This window comes from Erinaceus europaeus, chromosome 9 (assembly GCF_950295315.1).
Source record: "Erinaceus europaeus chromosome 9, mEriEur2.1, whole genome shotgun sequence".
Taxonomy (NCBI): Eukaryota; Metazoa; Chordata; class Mammalia; order Eulipotyphla; family Erinaceidae; genus Erinaceus; species Erinaceus europaeus.
The window spans coordinates 23,254,250-23,280,125 of record NC_080170.1 but is presented as its reverse complement, the minus strand read 5'-3'; the positions used below and the strand labels follow the sequence as shown (position 1 = coordinate 23,280,125).

The 25,876-nt window shown below is 45.3% G+C and overlaps 1 protein-coding gene across 1 annotated transcript in view; it reads right to left on the bottom strand.

Moving 5' to 3' along the window:
* WWTR1 (WW domain containing transcription regulator 1) overlaps positions 1–24,711 on the bottom strand; it is a 171,196-nt gene extending 146,485 nt beyond the window's left edge. Inside the window, exons 1-2 of the mRNA XM_016185990.2 lie at positions 24,412–24,711; positions 23,529–23,962 (exon numbers count right to left, since the gene is read on the bottom strand). Coding sequence (XP_016041476.1) covers positions 23,529–23,959 — 431 coding nt within the window. The 5' untranslated portion in view covers positions 23,960–23,962; positions 24,412–24,711. The remainder of the gene's footprint in view (positions 1–23,528; positions 23,963–24,411) is intronic.
* Positions 24,712–25,876: the final 1,165 nt, after the last annotated feature.

The following is a 25,876-nucleotide window of genomic DNA, read 5'->3' as shown; positions in this document are numbered from 1 at the left end:
ACAGAGAGAAATGGAGAAAGGAGGGGAAGACAGAGAGGGGGAGAGAAAGAGAGACACCTGCAGACCTGCTTCACCGCCTGTGAATCGACTCCCCTGCAGGTAGGGAGCCGGGGGCTCGAACCAGGATCCTTACATCAGTCCTTGCACTTTGCGACACGTGCGCTTAACCCACTGCGCTACCGCCCGACTCCCGCACAGGCCAATGATTCTAAGGATAAAGGTGAGAACCAAAGACAGTCTGAATCAGATATAGACAGAATTCTTGTCTCAGAAACCGGCAGAGGAAAACATTTTGTTTATTGCCCATAAACTGCTTTAGACCTATGAAAATTAAAAAAAAAAAAATCATAATTTCTTGGCTAGCACCGAAACACAGTGTCACCTGAGGCTTATTTATCTCGTATATGCTATGCAGGTGTGCTATGTGTAGCACTGGTCTAGATCTGAATCAACTCAGAGCCACAGTTGCTTTGTGTATTTAGTCAAAAAACAAAACTGATTTCTACAGCATTCATTGTAGAAGTTTGTATGTCCATTTTGCAAATCTTCCATTTACTGGTATGAGATCTGTTATTCTGCAGTGTCCTCTTATCCTGTTCCACAGCATAACCTTTTGTTTTGTTTTCTTTTGTTTTGTTTTATGCTTGGCAGACTTGATTCTCACTGGACAAAGCAGACATTGTTTTCAACTCCCATTTAGAAGAAGTGTCAGCAAATAAGATCTTTCACTCCAACTGAACTAAGTCCTTGGCATCAGTTTACACCTCCACACTCACTGTTAAGTCGATAATACTCTTTGCAGCAACTCTCAAAGATAGACTCCAAATAGATGTGTCCAGTCCCCAAGATGTTTACCAAACTGTAGAAGAACTTTCCAAGAACTCTTCAAACTGAACTTGCTACCTCTGCTTTGCTTCAAGGGAAGTATGGGCCATGCACTTGAATCAGCAAATCCAGGGTCCTTGGACTTAAACAGGAGCTGAGTCACACATTCCAAGGCAAGTCCAACAGGGAATCTGAGCCTTTTAATGACTTTTTTTTTTTTAACCAATTAGCGAGGGCTGGCAGATCTCAGGTTAAATGAGAAAAAAAAAAAAAAAAAAACACTACAGCAAAACCTGACGCACTTCTCTAAGGCTAATAATTAAAAGGGGCCGAGTTGGCTCCTACTCACCTGCAAGTTTCAGGCAAAGACTTCAAATTCTGAATCGAAACTTTCAGATCACCTTCTTAATGTTGACACTTCACACTATGCGTGATGACTCCACACCCTACTCTCTCCGTACAGTTAAATACCAGTTAATAATCACCAACAACTCCATAGTTATTAACATGGAAGCAACAGAGAAATAAAAACAATAAGTTCATTGTGTCTGGGACAAGTCACAGCTCTGGACCCTTTCCTTACTTCTCCAAAACCCTAAGAACAATACTGGCCATCTTAGGGACTTACAAAAATGGCGGTTTAAAAAAAAAAAAAAAAAAGGCAAGATCAATACTCTTCTTCACATGGTAGATAAAACTGACTAAACTTTTTTTCCTTAACACCTAAGGAAAACGAAAGATTATATTTTAAAAGTACACTTGGATACAGCTTAACCCTTAAGTAACTGATGTTTGCTTGTTTTCTCCCCCTCCAATTTTTCTACAATGTATATATTTAGTAGAAAACGTGTTTGAACAACAGATGAGTGGCTGAGCAAGTTGTGGTATATATACACAATGGAATACTACTCAGCTGTTAAAAATGGTGACTTCACCGTTTTCAGCCGATCTTTGGATGGACCTTGAAAAAATCATGTTGAGTGAAATAAGTCAGAAACAGAAGGATGAATATGGGATGATCTCACTCTCAGGCCGAAGTTGAAAAACAAGATCAGAAAAGAAAACACAAGTAGAACCTGAAATGGAATTGGCATATTGCACCCAAGTAAAAGACTCTGGGGTGGGTGGGTGGGTGGGGAGAATACAGGTCCATGAAGGATGATAAATAACATAGTGGGGGTTGTATTGTTAAATGGGAAACTGGGGAATGTTATGCATGTACAAACTATTGTATTTACTGTTGAATGTAAAGCATTAATTCCCCAATAAAGAAATAAATTTAAAAAATAAATAAAATAAATAAAGGAAAGAAAAATTCCTATTAAAAAAAAAAGAAAACGTGTTTGTGTGTGTGTGTGTGTGTGTTAAATTTCACAACTCGTAGAATATACATTATAACTAGGTAAAAAGAATCCATATTTGCCAAAGGGTCCACAGGCAAAGGTTTCTATTTCATATTATATTACAGAAAGAAGGGGGGAGGGGAAATCTTTTAAAAAAGACTCTTGGGGGGAAAAAAAAAAAGACTCATGGGGGCCAACTGGTGGTGCACCTGGTTGAGCACACGCATTACAATGTATAAGGATCCAGGTTCAAGTCCCCGGTTCCCACCTGCAGAGGGGAAGTTTTCACAAGTGGTGAAGCAGTGCTATAGGTGTCTCTCCCCTCCCCTCACAATTCCTCTGTCTCTATCATAAATAAATAAATAGATAGATAAATAAATAAATAACTCTTCAAGTGAGACCACTGAGAGAAGGCAGCTTCAGAAAACAGAAGTACTTTTCTAAGCAGCACTGAGGTTTCCCATTTCTTTTATATTCTTAAGCCCTCCTACTGAATCTGCAGGTTTCTACAAATCCCAAATTTGGAACAAGCTCACTGAATTCCTCCAAATCAGTAAAATCCAACAGTCCCAGCTCTAGACACAAAACATATCTCATTCCAAACCCAGTTTGATCTAATCAAACATATTTCATAAATTTCTGTGAAAGGGACGCCAGGGCTGGGTACCTCTCCATGTCCACTTTGGAGTCCCCACAACTGGTCACTGAAATCTGGCCTGGCAAATACAGAAATAAAGATAGGCAAAGACAAAGCTCAATCTGAGATTCCTATTACATAATATTCGGGACCATAAATTTCTAACTGATATTCTGTAGGAATAATCTAATACTTTTATGAGTGCAATTAAGCTTGACTCGTTGCAGCAGTAAGAGGCTGAGGCACAACAAACTCAGCCACAGTTTCACCACAGCTGGGGCTGGGTACAAGTGATTATTATATCAATTCGTCTTTTTTTTTTTTTTAACCCAGGTCTCCTAACTTAATCTCACTGATTTCCGACAGAGTGTTTAAATAAGTCTTTCTTTTTCCTTATCTTTTTTTTTTTTCAAAAATATATTTATCTTGCAGCCCAGACGTTGGCGCATTGCATAAGGTGCTAGATTCTCACATATTAAGTCCCAAGTTCAAGCCCCAGCCCCAACACTGCATAAGCTAGAGTATGCTCTGATTCTCCCATTAAAATAAAAGATATTTGCTTTACTAGTGAGGGAGAGCAAGAAAAGATAGACCAGGACACCACTCTGGCACAGACAATGCTAGTGCTTGAACTTGGGACCTCATGCTTGAGAGTCTAACACTTTCTCCATTGTGCCTGTCACCTCCCAGACCTCCCAATGGATGCTCTTTCTATAAAAGCAGGGAGAGACCTGCTCTCCTTAGCAGAACAGATAGGACTTTGTGAGGCATGCCTTATCTAGTTGAGATGCCTACCTTCTTCATTTTGCCCTTTTTAAAAACTGCAGCAGGGGGCTGAACAGTGGTACTTTTCAAAGAGTTAGTGGTCCCAGGTTCAATCCCTAGCACTGCATGTACCAGAGCAGTGATCTGAACTCTGCCTGTCCCTCTCTTGTTCCCTCTAAATATACAAAATATTTTTTTCTTTTTGCCTCCAGGGTTATTGCTGAGACTCAGTGCCTGCACTACGAAGCCACTCTTCCTAGAGGCCATTTTTTGTCCATTTTTGTTGTCCTTCTTATTGTTATTTTTGTTATTGTTGTTATTGCTGCTGTTGGATAGGACAGAGAGAAATGGAGAGAGGAAAGACAGAGAGGGGAAGAAAAATGTAGACACCTGCAGACCTGCTTCACTGCCTGTGAGTGACCCCCTTGCAGGTGATGAGCCAAGGGTTCGAACCAGGATCCTTATGCCAGTCCTTGCACTTCACGCCACGTGCGCTTAACCCACTGCACTACTGCCCGACACCCCAATTTTTTTTTTAATTCTAGGAGGCTGGGTGGTGATGTCATCTGTTGAACACACGTTACCTACCAGACACAAAGGACCAGGGCTCAAGCCCCATCCCCACCCACAGGGGGAAGCAGATGAAACAACCCAACAGATGTCTCTCTTTCTCTTTCCCTCTCTAACCCCCTTCTCTTTCAATTTCTGTCCTGTCAAATAAAAAGTAAAATAAATAAATACATAGAATAAGGAAATTCTATTAAAAAAATATAGCATAAGGATCCCAGTTCGAGCCCCCAGCTCCCACCTGCAGGGGAGTCACTTCACAAGTGGCAAAGCAGGTCTGCAGGTGTCTTTCTCCCCCTCTTTGTCTTCCCCTCCTCTCTCCATTTCTCTCTGTCCTATCCAACAACAACGACATCAATAACAACAACAACAACAATTACTACAACAATAAAATAACAAGGGCAACAAAAGGAAATAAATATTTAAAAATAATAAAATACAAGAGGCATCTAAATTAGCTTGAGTCAGAACAGACCTCCGCAAGTCAGAACACAGCCGCATGGTCTCACCAGCTCACCTGGAGGCCATTTGAAAACAAAAAAATACTGTCAACGCAGGAACACCAGCCCGAAGCCAGCAGCCAAAGGAGCGCCATGTTTTTTTAATGATGTTGTAAGTGTTGAACCAACTAAAAGATCCCTCTAGGCAGTATGAGGGAAAGACCCTGGGAGGCAGCAGCCCCCACCTCAACCAAAAAACACAATACACTTTCAATAGCCAAGAAATAGCTCAGTTGCTAAGAGTGCAGGACTTGTGTGCCTGAGGCTCCCAGTTCAATCTTCAGCAAGTACCAAAGTCCTCTGGATTCTATTTATCTCTCAAGTGAAACTCTATCTTACATGAAATGAATTTTGGGGGCTGAGGAGTGGCGCAACTGGCTTCATGCATACATTACAATGTGCAAGAATCAGGGTTCAAACCCCTGTTCCCACCTATAAGGGGAAAGCTTTGCGAGCGGTGAAGCAGTGCTGACGGTCTCTCTCTCCCTCGCTATCTCCCCCTTCTCTCTCAATATCCAGTTGACTCTATCCAATAAATAAACATAATTTTTAAAAAAATGTTTTAAAATGGTCGGTAGCGCAGTGGGTTAAGTACGAAGCGCAAGGGCCAGCTTAAGGATCCTGGTTCGATCCCCCGGCTCCCCACCTGAAGGGAAGTCGCTTCACAGGAGGTGAAGCAGGTCTGCAGGTGTCTATCTTTCTCTCCCCCTCTCTGTCTTCCCCTCCTCTTTCCATTTCTCTCTGTCCTATCCAACAACGACAACATCAACAACAACAGTAATAACTACAACAATAATTTTAAAAAAAGGGCAACAAAAGGGAGCATAAATAAATAAATAAATAAATATAAAAAATTTAAATTGGGGCCGGGTGGTGGCACACCTGGCTGAGCGCACATTACAATGTGCAAGGACCCGAGTTCGAGCCCCCAGTCCCCATCTGCAGAGGGAAAGCTTTGCAAGTGAAGCAGTGTTGCAGGTGTCTGTCTCTCCCCCTCTCTCTGTCAACTCCTTTGCTCTTGATTTCTGGCTGTCTCTATCCAATAAATAAATAAAGATTTTTTTAAATAATAAAAAATATTTTAAAATATATACTATCAAAGATAATAATTAGCTCACTGTGCCAGGCACAACAGGAAGCTGTTTGTATATACAAACTCTGACTTCATTTCTCCTAACAAAGCCCAAGAAGTAGACGTGATTTTTGCCTTGGTTCTTTACCACTGCTGTGCCCGGTTGGAACAAAAGAAGAGGAACAAGGAGGAAGAGGAGGAGGAGAAGGGAAAAAAAAAAAAAAAGAAAAAAGAAGTGGTCTGGGAGGTGGCAGAGTGGATAAAGCACTGGATTCTCAAGCATAAGAAAAAAAAGAAGAAGGAAGAAGGAGCCAGGAAGAAGGGAAGGAGGAAGAAGGAAAAAGAAGCAGTAGTGGCCATCACTGTCATCCAGGAAGGAGCTTAGGCAAATAAAGAAGAAACTAGAGGAAAGTCAAAAAGCCTAAGACCTGCACCTTCATTGATTTATTGGCTAGAGACAGGCAGAAAGAGAGAGGGCCTGGGGGTGACAGAGAAGGAGAGAGACAGAGAGACCCTTGCAACCCTGCTTCACCGCTCACAAAGTTTATCCCCTGCAGGTGGGGGACTTCCTTCTTATTCTGAAGTAACTTGAGAGAATTCTTCCTTAAGTTATTAGCAACTACTGTGTTAGTTTCTCTCTAAAGAGAATAACTGGAGGGGAGTGCACCTGCTTGAGCACACCTATTACAATGCACAGAGACCCTGGTTCAAGCCCCTGGCCCCCACCTGAAGGGGGAAAGCTTCAGAAGAGGTAAAGCAGGGCTGCAGCTGTCCCTCTCCCTCTCTCTCCCCCACCTCAGTTTCTCTCTGTCTTTATCCAACAATAAACTTAAAAAAAAAAAAAATCCTCACCCTCCTGCACTGCTGGTGGGAATGTAAATTGGACCAACCTCTGTGGAGAGGAGTCTGGAGGACAATCAGAAGATTAGAAGTGGACGACCTTCCCTATGACCTTGTAATTCCTCTCCTGAGGATATATCCTAAGGAACCAAAGACATCCATCCAAAAAGATTTGTGGACACCTATGTTCATAGCAGCACAATTTGTAATAGCCAAAACCTGGAAGCAACCCAGGTGTCCAACAATAACTGAGTGACTGAGAAAGTTGTGGTAGTGGTCGGGGAGGTGGCACATTGGATAAGGCATTGGACTCTCAAGCCTAAGGTCCTAAGTTCAATCCCCAGCAGCACATGTACCAGAATGATGTCTGGTTCTTTCTCTCTCTCCTATCATTTCTCATGACTCAATAAATAAAATCTTTTAAAATAAAAGAAAGTCATGGTATATATACAAAATGGAATACTACTCAGCTATTAAAAGTGGTGATTTCACTTTCTTCACATCATCTTGGATAGAGTTTGAAGGAATCATGTTCAGTGAGACAAGTCAAAGAGAAGGATGAATATGGGATGATCTCACTGAAGAGAGAAGTTGAAAAATACCGCTGGGAGCCGGGTGGTAGCACAGTAGATTAAGCGCACATGGCGCAAAGTGTAAGGACCGGCATAAGGACCCCGGTTCGTGCCCCTGGCTCCCCACCTGCAGGGGAGTCACTTCACAGGCAGTAAAGCAGGTCTGCAGGTGTCTGTCTTTCTCTCTCCCTCTGTCTTCCCCTCCTCTCTCCATTTCTTTCTGTCCTATCCAACAATGACATCAATAACAAAAACAATAACAATAACTACAGCAATAAAACAAGAGCAACAAAAGGGAAAATAAATAAAACATTTTTTAAAATCTTAAAAAAAGAAAAATACTGCCATATCAATCTGCCTTCGCTGGGCAGATGACCTCACCAATGTGTCATGGAACTCCACTTCCCCAGAGCCTTACCCCACTAGGGAAAGGCAGAGACAGGTAGGGTGTATGGATCGACCTGTCAACACCCCTGTCTAGTGGAGAAGCAACTACATAAGCCAGACCTCCGACCTTCTGCATCCCATAGATCTTTGGTCCATACTCCCAGAGGGATAAAGAATAGGGAAGCTTCCATTGGATGGGGAGATGGCACCCTGGTAGTGGGAACTGTATGAATTGTACCCCTCTTATTCCACAATCTTGTCAATCACTAAATTTTTTAAAAGTTGAAAAAATAAGAAAACACAAAGCAGAACTTGAACTGGGTTTGCTGTATTCCACCAAAATAAAAGACTCAGGGACGGGCGGCAGGGGTGGGGGTGTTCAGGTTCTGGACCTAGAGGGGGTTGAATTAGTATGTGGAAAACTGAGCAATGTTACACATGTACAAACTACTGTGTTTTACTGTTGTCTGTAAACCATTAACACAGAAAGAAAGAAAGAAAGAAAGAAAGAAAGAAAGAAAGAAAGAAAGAAAGAGAAAGAGAGAGAGAGAGAGAGAGGGAGAGAGGGAGGGAGGGAGGAAATCCTCAAGGGTGTACCTACCCAATTCTCATATCAACCTAGTGACCCACCCTTTCACTTCTGGGTCATCATAGTCACTGGCTGGCAGTGGAGATCTTCCTGAGAATCAACTATAAGCAGGCCCGGAAGCTGAGTGGTGGCACACCTGGTTGAATGCACATTTCACAATGCTCAAGGACCCAAGGTTCAAGCCTTCAGTCCCCAGCTGCAGAGGGAAAGCTTTGCAAGTGGCAAAGCAGTGCTGCAGGTGTCTGTCTCTCTCTCCCTATCACCCCTTCCTTCTCAGTTCTGGCTGTCCCTATCCAATAAATAAATACAGATAATAATGATAATAATAAAAGAAACTTTAGGTGGTTAGGGAGGTGGCACAGTGGATAAAGTACTGGACTCTCAAGCATGAGGTTCTGACTTCAATCCCTGGCAGCACATGTACCAGAGTGATGTCTGGTTCTTTCTCTTATCTTTCTCATTAGTAAATAAATAAAATCTTTACAAATAAAAAAAATAATAATAACATGTTCATGGAGATAACACCCATTTCAGGCATGTTTGTTTTTTCAGCTTCTCAGCACAGAGAGCTCTGAACCCAAAATTGAGTTCAGGAGCAAATCAAAAGCTGCATCTCCCACTCCAGAGTTATCTGCTCATCCCAAAGACCTAATTACTGGGCCTGATTATAGTCTGAGGCAGCAAGAGAGGGAGCCCAGAGCTTTAGAATGACAGAATCCTAATCCCATCGCTACCACGCATCTGTTATGTGACCCTGGGTCACGGACTTGACCTCAATGAGCCTCAGTTTCCTCCATAGTAAAATGAGATAATAATATGTATCTGTTCACCAGGTCACTAGGTGGGTTAAAATAAAAAGGAGCATTAATGAAAACCTAGGATTATTAAAGCTTCCAGATATGAGGGAACTGGTGCCATCTCTCTGGGGAGCAGTGGGTGTTCCTTTCTGGCATAAAATCGTCATCATTCAGGTTTCATCCCCAGCAAGGCATATACCAGAGTTGGGTGATGCTCTTGTGACACTCTCTCCCTTATCTTTTGACAGCAGGGACTTACATATGACAGACAGATGGTCAGAGGGGAGACAACACAGCACCACTCCTTACAGAGTCAGTCATGACAGTCCTATGTGGTGCTGGAATTCAAACAGGGGGTCCTCACACAAGGTAAAAAATAATAAGAATAATAAGATAAGTTACCTCTAGGCCCCTGGTATCTGTCTGTCCCCCCCCCCAGGTAATATTAAATTTTAAAGTCTTTTTTAAAAAGTATCTAAGGAATAAATTAAAAGGGGACCAGGGGAGGCTGGAGTTTCCCAAGCAATGAGGCAGTGCTACAACTACTCTCTATCCTATCAACTTAAAAATGATAATAAATATTAAGAGAAGAAAAAAAGGAGACAGGCGGTGGTCACCTGTTTGAGCACACACATCACAGTGTGCAAGGACCGAGGTTCAAGCTACTGGTCCCTACCTGCAGGGGAAAAAGATTCAAGAGTGGTGAAACAGGGTTGCAGGTGTCTCTGTCTCTCCCACTCTCTATCTCCTCCTCCCCTCTCCATTTCTCTATATCCGATAATAAATAAAGATGGAAGGGATGGAGGGAAAGAGGGAGAGAAAAGGGCTGTCGTCTGGGAGGTGGTGCAGTGGATAAAGCACTGGACCCTCAACCATGAGGTCCTGAGTTTGATCCCTGGCAACACATGTACCAAAGTGATATCTGGTTCTTTCTCTCCTCCTACCATTCTCATTAATCAATCAGAACCTTAAAAAGGGGGCCGGGTGGTGGCGCACCTGGCTGAGCGCATGTATTACAATGCTCAAGGACCCAGGTTCAAGCCCCCGGGTCCCCACCTGCAGGAGAGGAAGCTTTACAAGTGGTGAAGCAGGGCTGCAAGTGTCTCTGTCTCTCTCCCTCTCGATTTCTGGCTGTCACTATCCAAAATTAATAAATAAAGGTGATAAAAAATTTTTCAAAAAATAAAGAAAGGCTCATTGATGACAACTGCCTCTCATCTCTGCCCATGTCTCAACTTCATCCTGTCTTCACTGTCCCCCTTCCTGCCACCTCACATTCAAAAGCAGCCCAGCACTAGCTACAAGCCAGATTCCCCAAAGTCAAAGGGGTTCGATAATCTCCGCCCAATATCCCAAATCAAAAGAGCATTCCAGTTTAGGATGGCTAAGCAGGAAGGACTCCTCAGCCTTGGTTATCCTGTAAACCTGTAAACGCGGGCTCTCAGCTCCAGGTGCAGGCTGCCTTCTGGAGACATCGCTGTGGCTGAGAGTCAAAAGAAAAAAAAGTTTCTATCACTGTCAAAGTCTCTGCATCTGGTTCTGGCTAGGTAGACAGTGAATGTGTGTGGAGGGAGAAAAAGAAGGCAAAGCAAGAGCAAACTTGCACAGAAAGCCTGTTAGATGTCAGACATTTCAAACATGTTATCTTTTTAATCGCCCCAAATGCCCTGGGACAGGTTTTACCAACAAGGAAACTGAGGCAGCCAGAAATATTTTAGAATAACAAAAGGGCCTGACAACAATCACGTTCTATTGTTACCCAAAAGCAAGCAAGTCAAATCCTGGCTTTTAAGAAAAATCAGGGGGCCAGGCGGCAGCACAGCCAGTTCAGCGCACATGGTGCAAACCGCAAGGACCCATGTAACCATCCTGGTTTGAGCCCCCAGCTCCCCACCTGCAGGGGAGGGTAGCCTCACATGCAGTGAAGCAGGTCTGCAGGTGTCTGTCTTTCTCTCCCCGTCTTCCCCTCCACTCTCGATTTCTCTCTGTCCTATCCAACAATAATGACAGCATAACAACAATAATAATAACAACAACAACAAGGGCAACAAAAGGGGAAAAAAAGCTTCCAGGAGCAGTGGATTCATAATGCAGGCACGGAACCCCAGCAATAACCCCGGAGGCAAAAAAAAAATCAATTTGGGGTAGCGCAGCAGGTTAAGTGCACATTGTGCAAAGCACAAGGACTGGAGTAAGGATCACAGTCCATGCCCCTGGCTCCCCACCTGCAGGGGGAGTCCCTTCACAAGTGGAGAAGCAGGTCTGCAGGTGTCTATCTTTCTCTCTCCCTTTTTGTCTTCCCCTCCTCACTCCCTTTCTCTCTGTCCTATCCAACAACAATGACAGCAGTCATAGCGAAAACAATAAACAAGGGCAACAAAATGGGGGAAATGGCTGCCAGGAGCAGGCATCATAACATAACCCTGGAGGCAAATAAATAAATTAAATTAAATAATAAAAATAATTTGAAAAAAAGAAAAATCAATTTGGTCAACTGGGAGATGGGACAGTGGATAGTGTTGGACTCTGAAGTATGAGATTCAGAATTCAGTCTCCGGTGTCACATGTGCTAGAATGATACTCTGGTTCTCCCTTTTTTCTCCCCCTCCTCCACTCTCAAATAAATAAATAAGTCTTTTATTTTTTTCCTTTCTGCCTCCAGGGTTATGGTTAAGGCTCGGTGCCCGCACTATGAATCCACTGCTCCTGGAGGCCAGTTTTTCCCATTTTGCTGACCTTGTTGTTATTGCTATTGTTGTTGGATAGGACAGAGAAAAATCAAAAGGAGAGGAAGACAGAGAGGGGGAGAGAAAGACACCTGCAGACCTGCTTCATCACTTGTGAAGCGACACTCCTGCAGGTGGCAAGCTGGGCGCTCGAACCTGGATCCTTGAACTTTGTGCCATGTGTGCTCAACCGGCTGCACTACCACCCCGCCCCACAAATAAGCCTTTTTTAAAAGAAAGAATTTATAAAAATTTTAAGTTTTTATTATTACTTTTATTTATTAGATAGAGACAGCCAGAAATCAAGAGGGAAGAGGATGATAGAGAAACAGAGAGATGCCTGCAACACTGATTCACCACTGACAAAGCTTTCCCCCTGCAGGCGGGGAGGTGGGAATTTGGGGTTTGACCCCAGGTCTTTGCATTTTGTAATATGCACACTCAAGCAGGTGTGCCATCACCCGGCCCATATAACAATCTTTTTAGGGAGTCAGGCGGTAGCGCAGCGGGTTAAGCGCAGGTGGCGCAAAGCGCAAGAACCGGCATAAGGATCCTGGTTCGAGTCCCCAGCTCCCCACCTGCAGGGAATCGCTTCACAGACGGTGAAGCAGGTCTGCAGATGTCTATCTTTCTCTCCCCCTCTGTCTTCCCCTCCTCTCTCCATTTCTCTCTGTACTATCTAACAAAGACGATATCAATAGCAACAATAATAACTACAACAATAAAACAAGGGTAATAAAAGGGAATAAATAACTGTTTTAAAAATAGATATTTTCAAAATATTTTGAAAGGGATTCTAAAACTTTATTTCCCACAAATACAAAAATTACTCAAGCACGTGCTCCAGCAAAATGAGAACATAAATTGAGAGAGAGGGAGACAGACCTAGAAAAAGGAAACAGCACTTAAGATCTACAGAGAAGTAATAAAAAGCCCCAGGATTATAGGACTGGTATGAGCCATAACGGCAGTCAGTCTAGATACAGGGACATAACAGCTAAAGAAAAAGGAGGGGGTGGGCGTGATTAGATAGCATTTATAGTTATGCAAAGAGACTCTCATGCCTGAGGCTCCAAAATCCCCAGTTCAATCCCCCACACCACCATAAGCCTGAGCTGAGCAGTGGTCTGGTTTAAAAAAAAAAAAAAGAGAGAGGACCAAGCAGAGGTGTGGCCCACTATGCACACCTATCACTGAGCACAAAGAACCACACCAAGATCCAGTTCAGGCCCCAGCTTCCCATGTGTAGGGGTCCACTTTACAAGTGGTCTGCAGGTGTCTGTCTCTCTCCCTCTCTACCTTCTCCTCTTCTCTCAATTTCTCTGTCCTATGCAATTAAAAAAAAAAAAAAAGGAAAAAACAGCTTTTCGGAGTGCTAGGAGTGGTGAATTCACCTTGTCAGCAATAACCCTAGAATGGGAAAAAAAAAAAAAAAAGCTAAGGAAAGGAATCTAGACAGGACAGATGGACGGTCTAGAAATGCTTGAAATGATAATAATAGAGGCAAGAGATAATAAAAGAAAGTAATACAGACAAACTCTGACTTAAAGTGCTTTGACTTCTAACTGTCCTTCTTTGTGGTGGTACAAAAGCAAGATGGACTCAGTAGAAACCAAACTTCAGAACTTGATTTCTGATCTCAGGCTCGTCTGATGCTCAGGGTCCTGGATCGATCTGCACAATTTTGAAGCCAAATAGTAGCTACTCCACAGTGCTGGGGAAACAGCATAATGGTGACTTCAAGGTCCCAGGTTCAATCCTGAACACTACCATAAGCTACAACGATGCTGTGGTCTCTCTCACTAAAATAAAATAAATACAATACAAAAATAAAATAAAAAGAGATACTCCACAATCCTTTTATAATTATCTATTATTTATTTAACTTTTTAAATATTTATTTATTTATTCCCTTTTGTTGCCCTTGTTGTTTTATTGTTGTAGTTATTATTATTGTTGATGATATCCTTGTTGTTGGATAGGACAGAGAGAAATGGAGAGAGGAGGGGAAGACAGAGAGGGGGAGAGAAAAGCAGACATCTGCAGACCTGCTTCACCGCCTGTGGAGCAACTCCTCTGCAGGTGGGGAGCCGGGGGCTCAAACCAGGATCCTTACACCGGTACTTGCGCTTTGTGCCATGTGCACTTAACCTGCTGCGCTACCACCCAATTCCCCTATTATCTATTATTTATTAATGCCAGAAAGTTGGAAGATCCAAGCAGAGAACACCATCATGTGAGAACGGTTCCTAGTTTAGATCCCCAACACCACATAGGTGTGCCACACACAGCTCAAGAAAGCTCCATGGATGGATGGACGGGTGGTGGAGTATGCTTTAGGGTCTCTCAGGACAAAAAAATAGTAAGAATAAGAATTGGCAGCTAGGGAGGTCATTCAACAACATTACACATAATGAGCCCTGGATTAGTACCCACAGACCACATTTTAAAATAGAGAAACCAGGAAAAAAAAAATGTTTAAGAAAAATCATAGGGGTAGGGGTAGGTAGCATAATGATTCTGCAGACTCTCTTGCCTGAGGCGCCCAGGCTCAATCCCTGGTTCCACCTTCAACCAGAGCTGAGCAGTGTTCTGGCAAAAAAAAAAAAAAAAATCTTATTATGAGCTAAAAGGTGACATAATATTCAAATAACTGATGAAGATTAAGAAAAAGAAAAGAGGTGGTCCAGGAGGTGGCGTAGTGGATAAAGCATTGGACTCTCAAGCATGAGGTCCTGAGTTCAATCCCCGGCAGCACATGTACCAGAGTGATGTCTGGTTCTTTCTCTCTCCTCCTATCTTTCTCATTAATAAATAAATAAATCTTAAAAAAAAAAAAAAGAAAGAAAAGAAAAGAGGGTGGAGGAGATCGCAGAAAGGTTATGCAACAGACTTCATGCCTGAGGCTTTGAAATCCCAGCTTCAACCCCTCAGTACCACCATAAGACAGATTTAAGCAGTGATCTGGTGAAAGAAAGAAAGGAAGAATGAATGAATGAATGAATGAATGAATGAATGAATGAACGAACGAATGAATGAATGATGAATGAAAAGAGTGGTTGGGGCAGGAGGAAATAGCATAATGGTATGCAAGAGACTTCCATGCCTGAGGCTCCAAAGTCCCAGGTTCAATCCCCTGCACCACCATGAGCCAGAGCTGAAGTGCTCTGGTAATATAAAACAAAACAAAACAAAACAAAATAAAATGTGGAAATGTGGTCTGGACGGTGGAACAGTAGATAAAGCATTGGATTCTCAAGTATGAAGTCCCAAAGTTTAATCCCCGGCAGCACATGTACCAGAGTGATGTCTGGTTCTCTCTCTTTTTCATGAATAAATAAAATGTAAATAATAATAATACTTGAGAAAAAGAGAGAGGAAGGAAGGGAGGGAGGAAGAAGGATTGATTGATTCATGTAACATCTCCTCTGATGTAGGAATCCTGAGACTAAGCTATATGCCCGGTGAAGAAGTCTACCCCAGCTCCTGTATACAAAGTCACGGATTATGTTTATATAATTGGAACAGTGTCAGTGTACTATTCAGACTTTCATTTAAATTTTGTGTAGCAGTCTGGAAGGTGGTACAGTGAATAAAGTGTTAGACTCTCAAGCATGAGGTTCCAAATCCAATCCCTGGGCATCAAATGTGCCAGAGTGACGCCTGGCCTCTTTTTTCTCTCTTATTCTCTTTTTTTAAATATTTTATTCATTTATTAATGAGAAAGATAGGAGGATAGAGACAAAGAACCAGACATTACTCTAGTACATGTGCTGCCAGGGATTGAACTCAGAACCTCATGCTTGAGACTACAATACTTAATCCACTGTGCCACCTCCCAGACCCCTCTCTTTTTCTCTTTCATGGTAGTAAATAAATCTTTTTCAAAATAATTGATATTTGGGCAGGGGTAGACAGCATAATGGTTAGGCAAAGAGACTTCCTTTGGAGCCTGAGGCTCCCAGGTCCAATCCCCTGCAGCACGACCATAAACCAGAGCTGCTCGGTGCTCTGGTAAAAATAATAACAATAAAGTAAAAATAATAAACATTGATGAACAAAAAGGTCAATTGGGGGGTAAAAGGCAAACGAATAATGACTATGAGATCAGGGATGTGAAGGTGACAATGCCAAGAAGTGAATTACAGAGCTCACCTGGGAGCCACTCAAACATCCTTGACTGAAAACATGGGAAGTCAAGAACTAAGTCAGAAGTGAGGAGACAGATCACAGGAGGGGGTGACAGGGCAGGTGCCCTGTTATATGCACGAGCCAGGTTCAAACCTCGGCACTGCATGGAAATGCCGCCCATAGAGCAAAGAAACTCCAGTGCTATGGTGTCTCTCTTTCTCTCCCTAAAGTAAAATGAAAAAAGTTAACCTGGGAGCAGTGAAGACATACCTGTGTGACAGAAGGGAGGGAGGGTGGAAGGAAGGGAAAGGAAGGAAGGAGAGGAAGGAGGGAGGAGAAAGAGAGAGAAGAGGGAGAGAGGGAAGAAAAGGAGAGAAAGATAGTCAATAGAAAAGTGACCAAAATGACCTAACAAAGAGGAAATAATATAAATATCAAAATATCAGCCCAGACACATGTGCAGCACAGCACACAGGATTAACATCTGAGAAGTCCCAGGTCTGACCCCTGGCATCACCAACTAGAACATAGAACTTCCAAGTGTGAGCTCCCAGATTCAATCCCCAGAAACACTTGTGCCAGAGTGATGCTCTGCTCTTCTCTCTCATTAATAAATACACCAGGGAAAAAGAGAAGGATGAGGACAAGGAAGAGACCATAATAGTTTATGTAAACAGACTCTCACAGCCTGAGGATCCCAGATACCATGTTCAATTCACCTGCACCGACATAAGCCAGAGCTTAATAGTACTCTGGTAAAACAGAGACAGAGAGGGGGAGAGAGAGAGAGAGAGAGAGAGAGAGAGAGAGACAGGCAGTGGTGCACCTGGTTAAGCGCACGCACTATAGTGTTCAAGGACTCAGGTTCAAGTTCAGGTTCCCACCTACAGGGTGGAAGCTTCATAAGTGGTGAAGCAGGTCTGCAGCTGTCTCTCTGTGTCTCTTCCTCTCTATCTCTCCCTCCCCTCTCAATTTCTCTGTCTCTATCCAATAATAAATAAATAATAAGGGGCCAGGTGGTGACACACCTGGTTAAGTGCACACATTACAGTGCACAAGGACCCAGGTTCAACCCTGCAGGGTGGAAAGCTTCATGAGTGATGAAGTAGAGCTACAGGTATGTCTCTGTCTCTCTCCCTCTCTATCGTCCCCTCCCCTCTCAATTTCTCTCTCTCTTTGCCCAATAACAAATAAAAATATAAAAATAATAAATAAATAAATAGTAAAGACAGAACACTCGACTTGAGAAAAGGAAAGCACAAAGTAAAACTTGAGTTGGGTGTGGTATACTGCACCAAAGCAAAGGATTCTGGGGAAGGAGAGGGAGAGAAAGGGTGGAAGAGCATTGGGGTCCTAGCGCATGATGGGAAGAGCACCTAAAATGGGGGTGAGACAAGCTATCACATATAGATGGAAAATTGTACCCAACAACTATACTGTAAACCATTAACATTCCCCCAATAAAGAGGTCAGTGTTTACATATATATTATGTTTTAAATATGGACAGAAAAAAATCAGGCCCAGGTGGTGGCACACCTCATTTAAGCACTCACATTACAGTGTGCAGGGACCCAGGTCAAGCCTCTGGTCCCCACCTGCAGAGGGAAAGGTTTAAAGTGGTGAAGTAGGGCTACAGGTGTCTCTGTGTCTCTCTCCTCTATCTCCCCCTTCCCTCTCAATGTCTCTGTCTCTATCCAAGAATAAATTTTTTCTTGAACATTTTTTTTTCTATGTCATTCTCTATATTCTGGTTTATGTCTAACAGTTTTGGGTTTTGTTTTTTCTTTCCCTCTTAGTTTTAATATGCTCAGTGTTCAAAGTCAGTATGCCTGCCAGGTTTTGGTTAAGAGTCTGACACTTCCATGCCCAGCCCAGATTTCTGAGCTCTGGAGAACATCAGGCCCGGCAGCCCTCAGAGGCCCCGCGTGCTGTGTGTTCACAATCACTCCTCTCTGTTCTGCCATGTCCCCCTGAAGGAATGTCTGACCACAGGAAAGGTGTGACCACTCCGGAAAGGTGCCCTCTGAGAGGTAGCAGAGAGTGATTACCTCACACACCTAAGAACAATCTTACCTGAGACAATGGCAGAAAGCCTTTGAAAGCTCCTCAGAGCCCAGCCTTTGTTCCTCCTGCAGCTCATTGTTCAGCTAAGGAAGTGACTAGAAAGATAGGAGTGGGGGAAAGGTAATCCCACCCTCTCTGAGTGAACAGATTCCATAGAGGGGTGGGGGGCGGACAGTCATGACTTTGCCCAAGCCATTCCACCACTCTCCCCTGCACTGTTTCCCAGCAAAAGGAAGATCCTGACCCTCTTCAATTCTGTAAAACTTTGATGTCTGATTTATGAGCAAGATTCCAAGAAGGGTGGCGTACCTGGCTGAGAGCAAAGTTAACAATGCAAAAGGACCTGGGTTCAAGCCCCCAGTCTCCACCTGCAAGGGGGCAGCTTCAGGAGTAGTGAAGTATACTACAGGTGTGTCTCTTTCGTTTTCTCTCTCCGTCTTCCCTTCCCCTTTTCATTTCTCTGTTTTTATCCAATAAACATAAATTTAAAAAAGAAAAAAAAAGAAAGAAAGAAAACTTGGGAGACGGTTGATGTAAAGAAGGAAGACGGGGGAGTCGGGCAGTAGCGCAGCACAGTGGGTTCAGCGCACATGGCGCAAAGCACAAGGACCGAGAGTAAGGATCCCGGTTCGAGCCCCCGGCTCCCCACCTGCAGGGGAGTCGCTTCACAGGCGGTGAAGCAGGTCTGCAGGTGTCTGTTTTTCTCTCCCCTTCTCTGTCTTCCCCTCCTCTCTCCATTTCTCTCTGTCCTATCCAACAACAACGGCATCAATAACAACAACAATAATAACTACAACAATGAAAAACAACAAGGACAACAAAAGGGAATATAAATAAATATTTTTTTTAAAAAAACAGAAGGAAGACGGAAGAATCCACAGCCAGGCTCACTTCATAAACAACAGAACAAAATAATGGGAAAATCACCTCCAGGACAATCACTACTATTTGTTCAAGCTTTCGTTTAATCCCACCAAGCCACGAACTGTGATATATGACACTGATCTGATTCCAACCTTCAATGCAGATCCAAAAGAAACTCAAGAGAGCAGACTGCTTATTCTGCAAAGACAACAATCGGGGGTGACTTCATTTAAGATGACTTAACCAGGGAGTTGGGCGGTAGCGCAGCGGGTTAAGCTCAGGTGGCGCAAAGCACAAGGACCAGCGTAAAGATCCCAGTTTGAGCTCCCAGCTCCCCACCTGCAGGGGAGTCACTTCACAAGCGGTGAAGCAGGTCTGCAGGTGTCTATCCTTCTCTCCCCCTCTGTCTTCCCCTCCTCTCTCCATTTCTCTCTGTCCTATACAACAACGACAGCAATAACAACAATAACCACAACAATAAACACAGGCAACAAAGGGAAATAAATTATTTAAAAAAAAAAAAAAGATGCCTAAACCATTTGGCCAAAAACTGTCCAAGGTTAGACCAGCTCAGGATAACCTACCCCTCACTGGTCTGCTCAGCTCTTGTCATCACTGACTAACCAAAGGGTGTGGTTGTGGGAAGTGGGGGAACAGACAAGAACTGAAGGACTCCAACAACTTTCTCTACATCCCTACGTCCATAGCTAACTTCCATTTTCTGCAAGTCTCAACATAGTTCTGAACAACTGCAATCATCCAAAACATGTGTGCAAAAGGAATTTTTTTTTTTTGCTTTTGTTCAAGTGGTCTTTCTCCCCTTTCTTCAGATACTAGGAAGAAAGAAAAAAAAAAAAAACCAGCTCTTCCTTCCTATTTAAAAAAAAAAAAAGTTAAATTAATGGATATCCTATATATTTGTGTGCTTACTAAACAAAAAAGTCTAAAAATCATAGTAGTTATGCAAAAACACTCCCATGCCTGAGGCACCTAAGGTCCCAGGTTCAATCCCCAATAATCTCCATAAATTGAAACTGCAAAGTGCCCCCATTTAAAAAGTAAAATCATTAGGAGGGCCCAAGAAGTAGCTCAGCAATAGAGGACATGCCCTGCAGGGTTGAAGCCCTGGGTTCCATCTATAGCACCACAAATGACAGTATGATGAGCTGGTTTCTCTGTCCGATTAGGACAAAAAAAAAAAATTAAAACTAAAAAATAAATTTAAAAAAAATTATATATATATATATATATATATATACTGTTAAAGTCTTTTAGAACCAAATGCAACTCTCCTCCCAAAATTATTACCAGTTATTGGATCACTTTCCATCTATATCTACTGCATAGTCTACTTTCTGCTTTGTTCTTTGTAGGCAGAGCCAGAGGCAGGAGAGGGTAAGACCACAGTACCGGAAGTTCCACCCCGCCACCACCACCATACCCCCACCACCACCTCCACCGCCGCCACCACCACTACCACCACCACCACCACCACCCACCCCACGTGATGAAAACCTGACTGAAACCTGGGTTAGAGAGCGGGTTGCTTATCCTGAAAAGACAACAGTCACCAACCAGGGGTGACTTCGTGACACATGGCAAAGCAGGCACAATGTCCTGGTGAGCTATCCTACAGGTCTTTCAATCCATCTATAAGAGGCACAATAAAATATTCAAAACTACATTTACTGCTTGGGGAGATACTTTGACTAGCAGGCTTTCATGCTTCAGGTCTCTGGTTCAATCCCCAGTACCACATGTACCAGAGTGGTGCTCTGGCTTGTCTGATTCATGTCAAGTCCACACTCACTCACTCTCGCTCTCCCTCATGTGTAATAAATAAAATAAATATCAGGGGGGCCAGGTGGGGGCGCATCTGGTTGAGCACACTTGTTGCAATGCACAAGGACCGAGGTTTGAGTCCCTGGTCCCCACCTGCAGGGAGAAAGCTTTGCAAGTGGTTAAGCAGGGATGCAGGTCTCTCTCTCTCTCTCTCTCTCTTTCTCTATCTCCCCTACGCTCTCAACTTCTGTCTCTATTCAATAAATAAAATAATAAAAAATTAAAATATTTTTATTTCTTTATTGGGGAATTAATGTTTTACATTCAACAGTAAATGCAAAAAAATTTAAATATATAAATAAATATCAGGGCTAGGGAGATAAGATACTGCAGTACAGAAAGACCTTCTTGCCTGAAGCTCTACACTCCCAAGTTCAATCCCCAGCACCACCCTAAAGCAGAGCTAATGCAATGCTTAAAAGATAAATAAAAGAGGGGTTGGGAACAAAATATATATATACACACACATACACACACACACACACATATATATATATATGTATATATATATATATATAAATGGGAGTCGGGTGGTAGTGCAGCGGGTTAAACACACGTGGACTGGTTCGAGCCCCAGGCTCCCCACCTGTGAAGGGGGGTCGCTTCACAGGCAGTGAAGCTGGTCCGCAGGTGTCTGTCTTTCTCTCCCCCTCTCTGTCTTCCCTTCCTCTCTTCATTTCTCTCTGTCCTTCTGCCGGTCCTTGTGCTTTGTGCCACCTGTGCTTAACCCGCTGCGCTACCTCCCGACTCCCTACTCTCTGTCCTATCTAACAACCATGACATCAATTAACAACATCAATAACTACAACAACAAAAAACAAGGGCAACAAAAGGGAAAATAAATAAATTAAATAAATAAGACTTGTGGTCTGGGAGGTGGTGCAGTGGATACGCATTGGACTCTCAAACATAAGGTCCCAATGTACCGGGATGATGTCTGGTTCTTTCTCTCCTCCTGTCTTTCTTATTAATAAAGAAATAAGGGGTCAGGTGTTAGTGCACCTGGTTAAGCACACATACTACAATAAATAAAATATTTTTTAAAATCTTAGCAAGTTTCTCCAAGGTTTTAAAAGAGAAATAAGTATAAAAGAGAAATAAGTAATATGACTTTAAACACAATGAAATAAAATAAATGCTTTTTTATATTTTTTATTATCTTTATTTGATAAGAGACAGCCAGAAATGGAGAGGGAGAGAGACAGAGAGACACCTGCAGTCCAGCTTCACCACTCATGAAGGTTTCCCCCTGCAGGTGGGGACTGGGAGCTTGAACCTGGGTCCTTGAGCATTGTGACGTGCGCTCAACCACAGCCCCAAATAAATGTTTTCTAATTTTTTAAAAAAATGCATTTACTGAAGGAATACAAAATGGGGGGGGGGGCGGTAGATAGCATAATGGTTATGCAAAGAGACTCTCATGCCTGAGGCTCCATAGTCTCTGGTTCAAGCCCCAGTACTACCATAAGCCAGAGCTAAGCAGTGCTCTGGTAAAACATACAAAAAGGAATACAAGATGCTAGCTACTTGGGGCCTTAATATTCCATAGCAATTAATGTCATTTCTTAGAACAATACCACATTTAGAAACATCATGCTCATCCATCCCATTCTTGAATCCCATTCAGTCATTTAAATGTCAAAGTACTGAATCCAACCATCACTCACTAGCCCAGACAAGAGAGCCTTGGGCTGGGAAAGGCACGTCCAATAGCATTAAGACAGGGAAGTCATAATTGGTGACCTGTATGAGTCAAAGAGTCAGCTATCATAAGCCTCATCCAATCAAGTGTACTTGCTCTGAGGACCCTTTAGGAGCATTCAGACTTACCAAAAACACCAGAAGCCAAAGAGAAACTGGATTCTATTTTACAAATGGAAAATGGCATCTTAAAAGGGCTCGACTAAGACTACTTCAGGCCACCTGATTGGCCATTCCATTAAAGGCTTTAAGATGAACCCTAAATGAAGTTTCTTAGAAGAGGCGATTCTTAGATTTCCATGACCTTGACCCAGTAACCAAGATAGACAGGCACAACTTCCAGCCATTGGCATACATCCAACCACCAAACGCCAAGATCTCAATGGTTACAGTTCACTGGGATGTCCTGATGCTACGTCACCCCTATATAGAATGGAACAAACTCCATTAGGATCCATGAACACATTCTCCTGTAGATTCAAATTCACTTCCAGTGTAAAATTCATCACAACAAAACTCCAAAGAACAGTGGGAAGAAAAGAAGAAAGACAAAGCAGGTTCCTGATTGGACGGTATTTTCGGTTCCCAAATGTGACATAAATCTCCTGACCTGGTTTCCACACCCTTGATGTGTCCCGGCCCACAACTACTACACAAAGCAGTCGCTAATTACATCACTGTCTGTGTGGTCATTACATCACCCGGTAGGGAACACAGAGGCCTACCAGGTGGGTGTCAACCTCCCCCCACCCCCAGTCCCCAAAACCAGAGAGGCTGAGACCACCTGCAAGGGCAACGACCCTCCTCTCCCCAAGTTTCAAAAAGGTGCCTCCTTTCCTGGTGTCACATGGATCAGACTCTGGAAATGTGACTTGGAGCCCGGCCCAGGAAGGGAGGAAGAGTCTGAGCTTTAGAGTCTGTATCTAAAACTCCAGATTGTGAGGAGAGCTGTTTCTGCGTTTCCTGGGCATTCTCGCAACAAAACAAACAAAAGAGTATAAATAATAATAAATAGAAAGAAAGAAGAATGGGGGTGGGCATGGGGTAGGTTCCAACTTCTAAGGGTTTCCATATCCCAGAGCTCTTGAGCCCTCCAAAGCCCCAGAAGAACCTCACTTAGTTAAGACTCAGCTCCAACACTCCTGAGGCTCATTCTCTCCTTCCAGATGTTCGGGGGAAGGGCCACGCAGGCCACATTCCCGCACAGCAGAAGCGCGCGCGCCCCCTGGCACCCTGCCACTGCACCCCCACATTCATCCTCCTTCCCACCTACCCCCGCCCCCCGCTTACCCCAGGAGGACTTACTTGAGGAAGTACCTCTGGCCAGTGGCCGTGAAGGTCATCTCCCAGCCGGGGGGCAACGGCAGCTCGTCGGTCACGTCGTAGGACTGCTGGCGGAGGTGCGCGTGTTGCTGCGCCGCGCTGCCCGCCGCGCCCGCGCCCGGGCCCAGCTGCAGGGACGCGGGCGACGAGTGCGAGCGGACGTGCTGCGAGCCGGCGGGCAGCCGCGGCCCCGGGTGGCCACCCGACGAGTCGGTGCTCGACTGGCGCGAGTGCGAGCCCGAGTCCGGCTCTTTAAAGAAGGACTCGGGCAGGATTTTCTTCCGCCACGAGCTGGGCTTGGGGTTCATGACCGAGTTGAAGAGGGCTTCCAGGTCGGTGTCGAGGTCCTGCGTGACATGGATCACTTGCTGCCCGGGTGGCGGGAGCGGCGGGGGTGCGGAGGCTGGGTTCATTTTCTGCAAGAACGGTAAAAATAAAATAAATAAATAAATAAATAAATAGCGGGGGCGGGAGGAACTGCGGATCAGTCTTTTCGTTAAAATCGGAGGAAAGGGGTGCCGCGGCCACAGGCAGCAGCAGCAATAGAGGGAGAGAGAAATGCCCCCGGATCCCAGACGTTCGGCTGCAAAGCAGCCGGATGGGGGAGGGGTCCCTCCTGGGCTGAGAATTATGCAACTTTCCAGAAGCCCAGGAGTTACCCGGCTGAGGGTGAGGGGAGACGAGAGGGGTAGGGGTGCAGCTGCACTCGAGACGCCGCTGGCCAGGAAGGACTGGCACGTCACAACTTTCCAAGTAAGGACACCCCCCATGCCACCACCACCCCACCCCCAGATCTCAAGGAGAGCCAGATCCCCGGCGCCCCGACTCCGGGAGCCCGGGAGGGGCGCGCTCGGGCGAGCACTACCTGGGCGCGCGGCGAAGCCGAGTCAGGGCGCACGGCGGCCGCCTCCCGCCGGAACTCGCCGTCGGGCCGGGAGGGGCTCAGGGGCGCTGGGCGCGCGGTGGGGTTGGGCCGGGGTCTGTCGGGTGGAAGGCTGGCGGTCGGTGGGCTCGGGTTCTCACATCCCCCGGGGCGGCCTGGGGCGCTGGCGCTCTCCGGAGGCGGCGGGGAGGCAGACAGCACTGCCGCCTCGGCTCCCTGACTGTCCCATAAACAAAGTTTGCAGCGAACGCCCACTCCCAGGGCAGGGGCGGGCCTGAAAGTGGAGCTGCTGAATTATGCATGACCTCGGAGCCCCGGCGGCCCGCCCGCCCCCGCCCCCGCCCCCGCCTCCGCCCCCGCCCCGCCCGGGCTCCCGCGGCCTCCTGCGCGCGGTGAGCTTAGAGACTGGCGCCCCCAACCCTCCGCCTTCGCCGAGTCCCGGCCCTCCATTTCTGGGAGCTTCCCGCCGCCTTGGGGCGGACTCTGCGGGAAGGTGGCCCGAGCCTGTTGCACGCAGGCCTTGGGGGCGGGGGGTCACAACACTGGCTGGGGGCGGCGTGGAGCTCTGGGTTGCCGCGCCCTGGGGTCGTGGGGGGCTCCGCGGTCCTGCCCCGGGGGGCGCCCCGGTGCGGGGAGACTCCCGCCAGGCCAGCGGGTCCACGGGAGGCTGCTGAATGCTTGTGACCATATTTGGTCAGACGAGGAGGCATATCTGCTGTGTGCCTTTCAATTGTCTGCTGCCGCCCAGATTGGGGGGGGGAGGACCCCCAGAAAATGCTTCTGTTGCTGGAGATGCAACTTGGCCAACGGGTGGGTTGTAAACAAACCACCTTCCAAAGCCCTCCTCGAGTCTGGCTTCCTCTGGTCGCCAGGGATTAAGGAGCCTGATCAGAACCGGGTGTGGAAAGGGGAGAGTCACCCCCCTCCCCCGCGACATCCGCGCCGGGTCGTGGGAGGATTGGAATGTCCCTGCCGCCCTCCAGAGAGCCTGCAGCCGGGATGGAACCCAAGCAGGTGACTTGGGAGAGCAGAGGGTGCGCCAGTGACCCAGAAAGAAAGAAAAAAGAAAAGGGGGAGGGGGAATTCCTCCTCCCAGCAACTGGAGTTGGGCGAGGAGTGGGAGACCTCATATCCCCTAGGTCTCATCTGGCAAAACAGCTGCGAGAATGGGAGGCGGCCTTGCGCTGGGAGCTGCTGAGTTTTCCCTGGCAGGGTGGGAAGAAAGGGAAAGTAAGCCACCCTTCAGAAAGCCCCTACGCCACCAATAGAAGTTTAGGAGGCTATGAAAATAGCTCACTCGGGTAGTGAGTGTGTGGCTTTACCCTTTGCTTGACCCAGGTTCAAGTCCCGGCTCCACAGCACTGATAAAAGCTTGAGTGCTGTGATCTTTCTCTTTCTCTCTAAAGCGCGTGCGCACGCGCGCACACACACCCTATTAAACCACTAT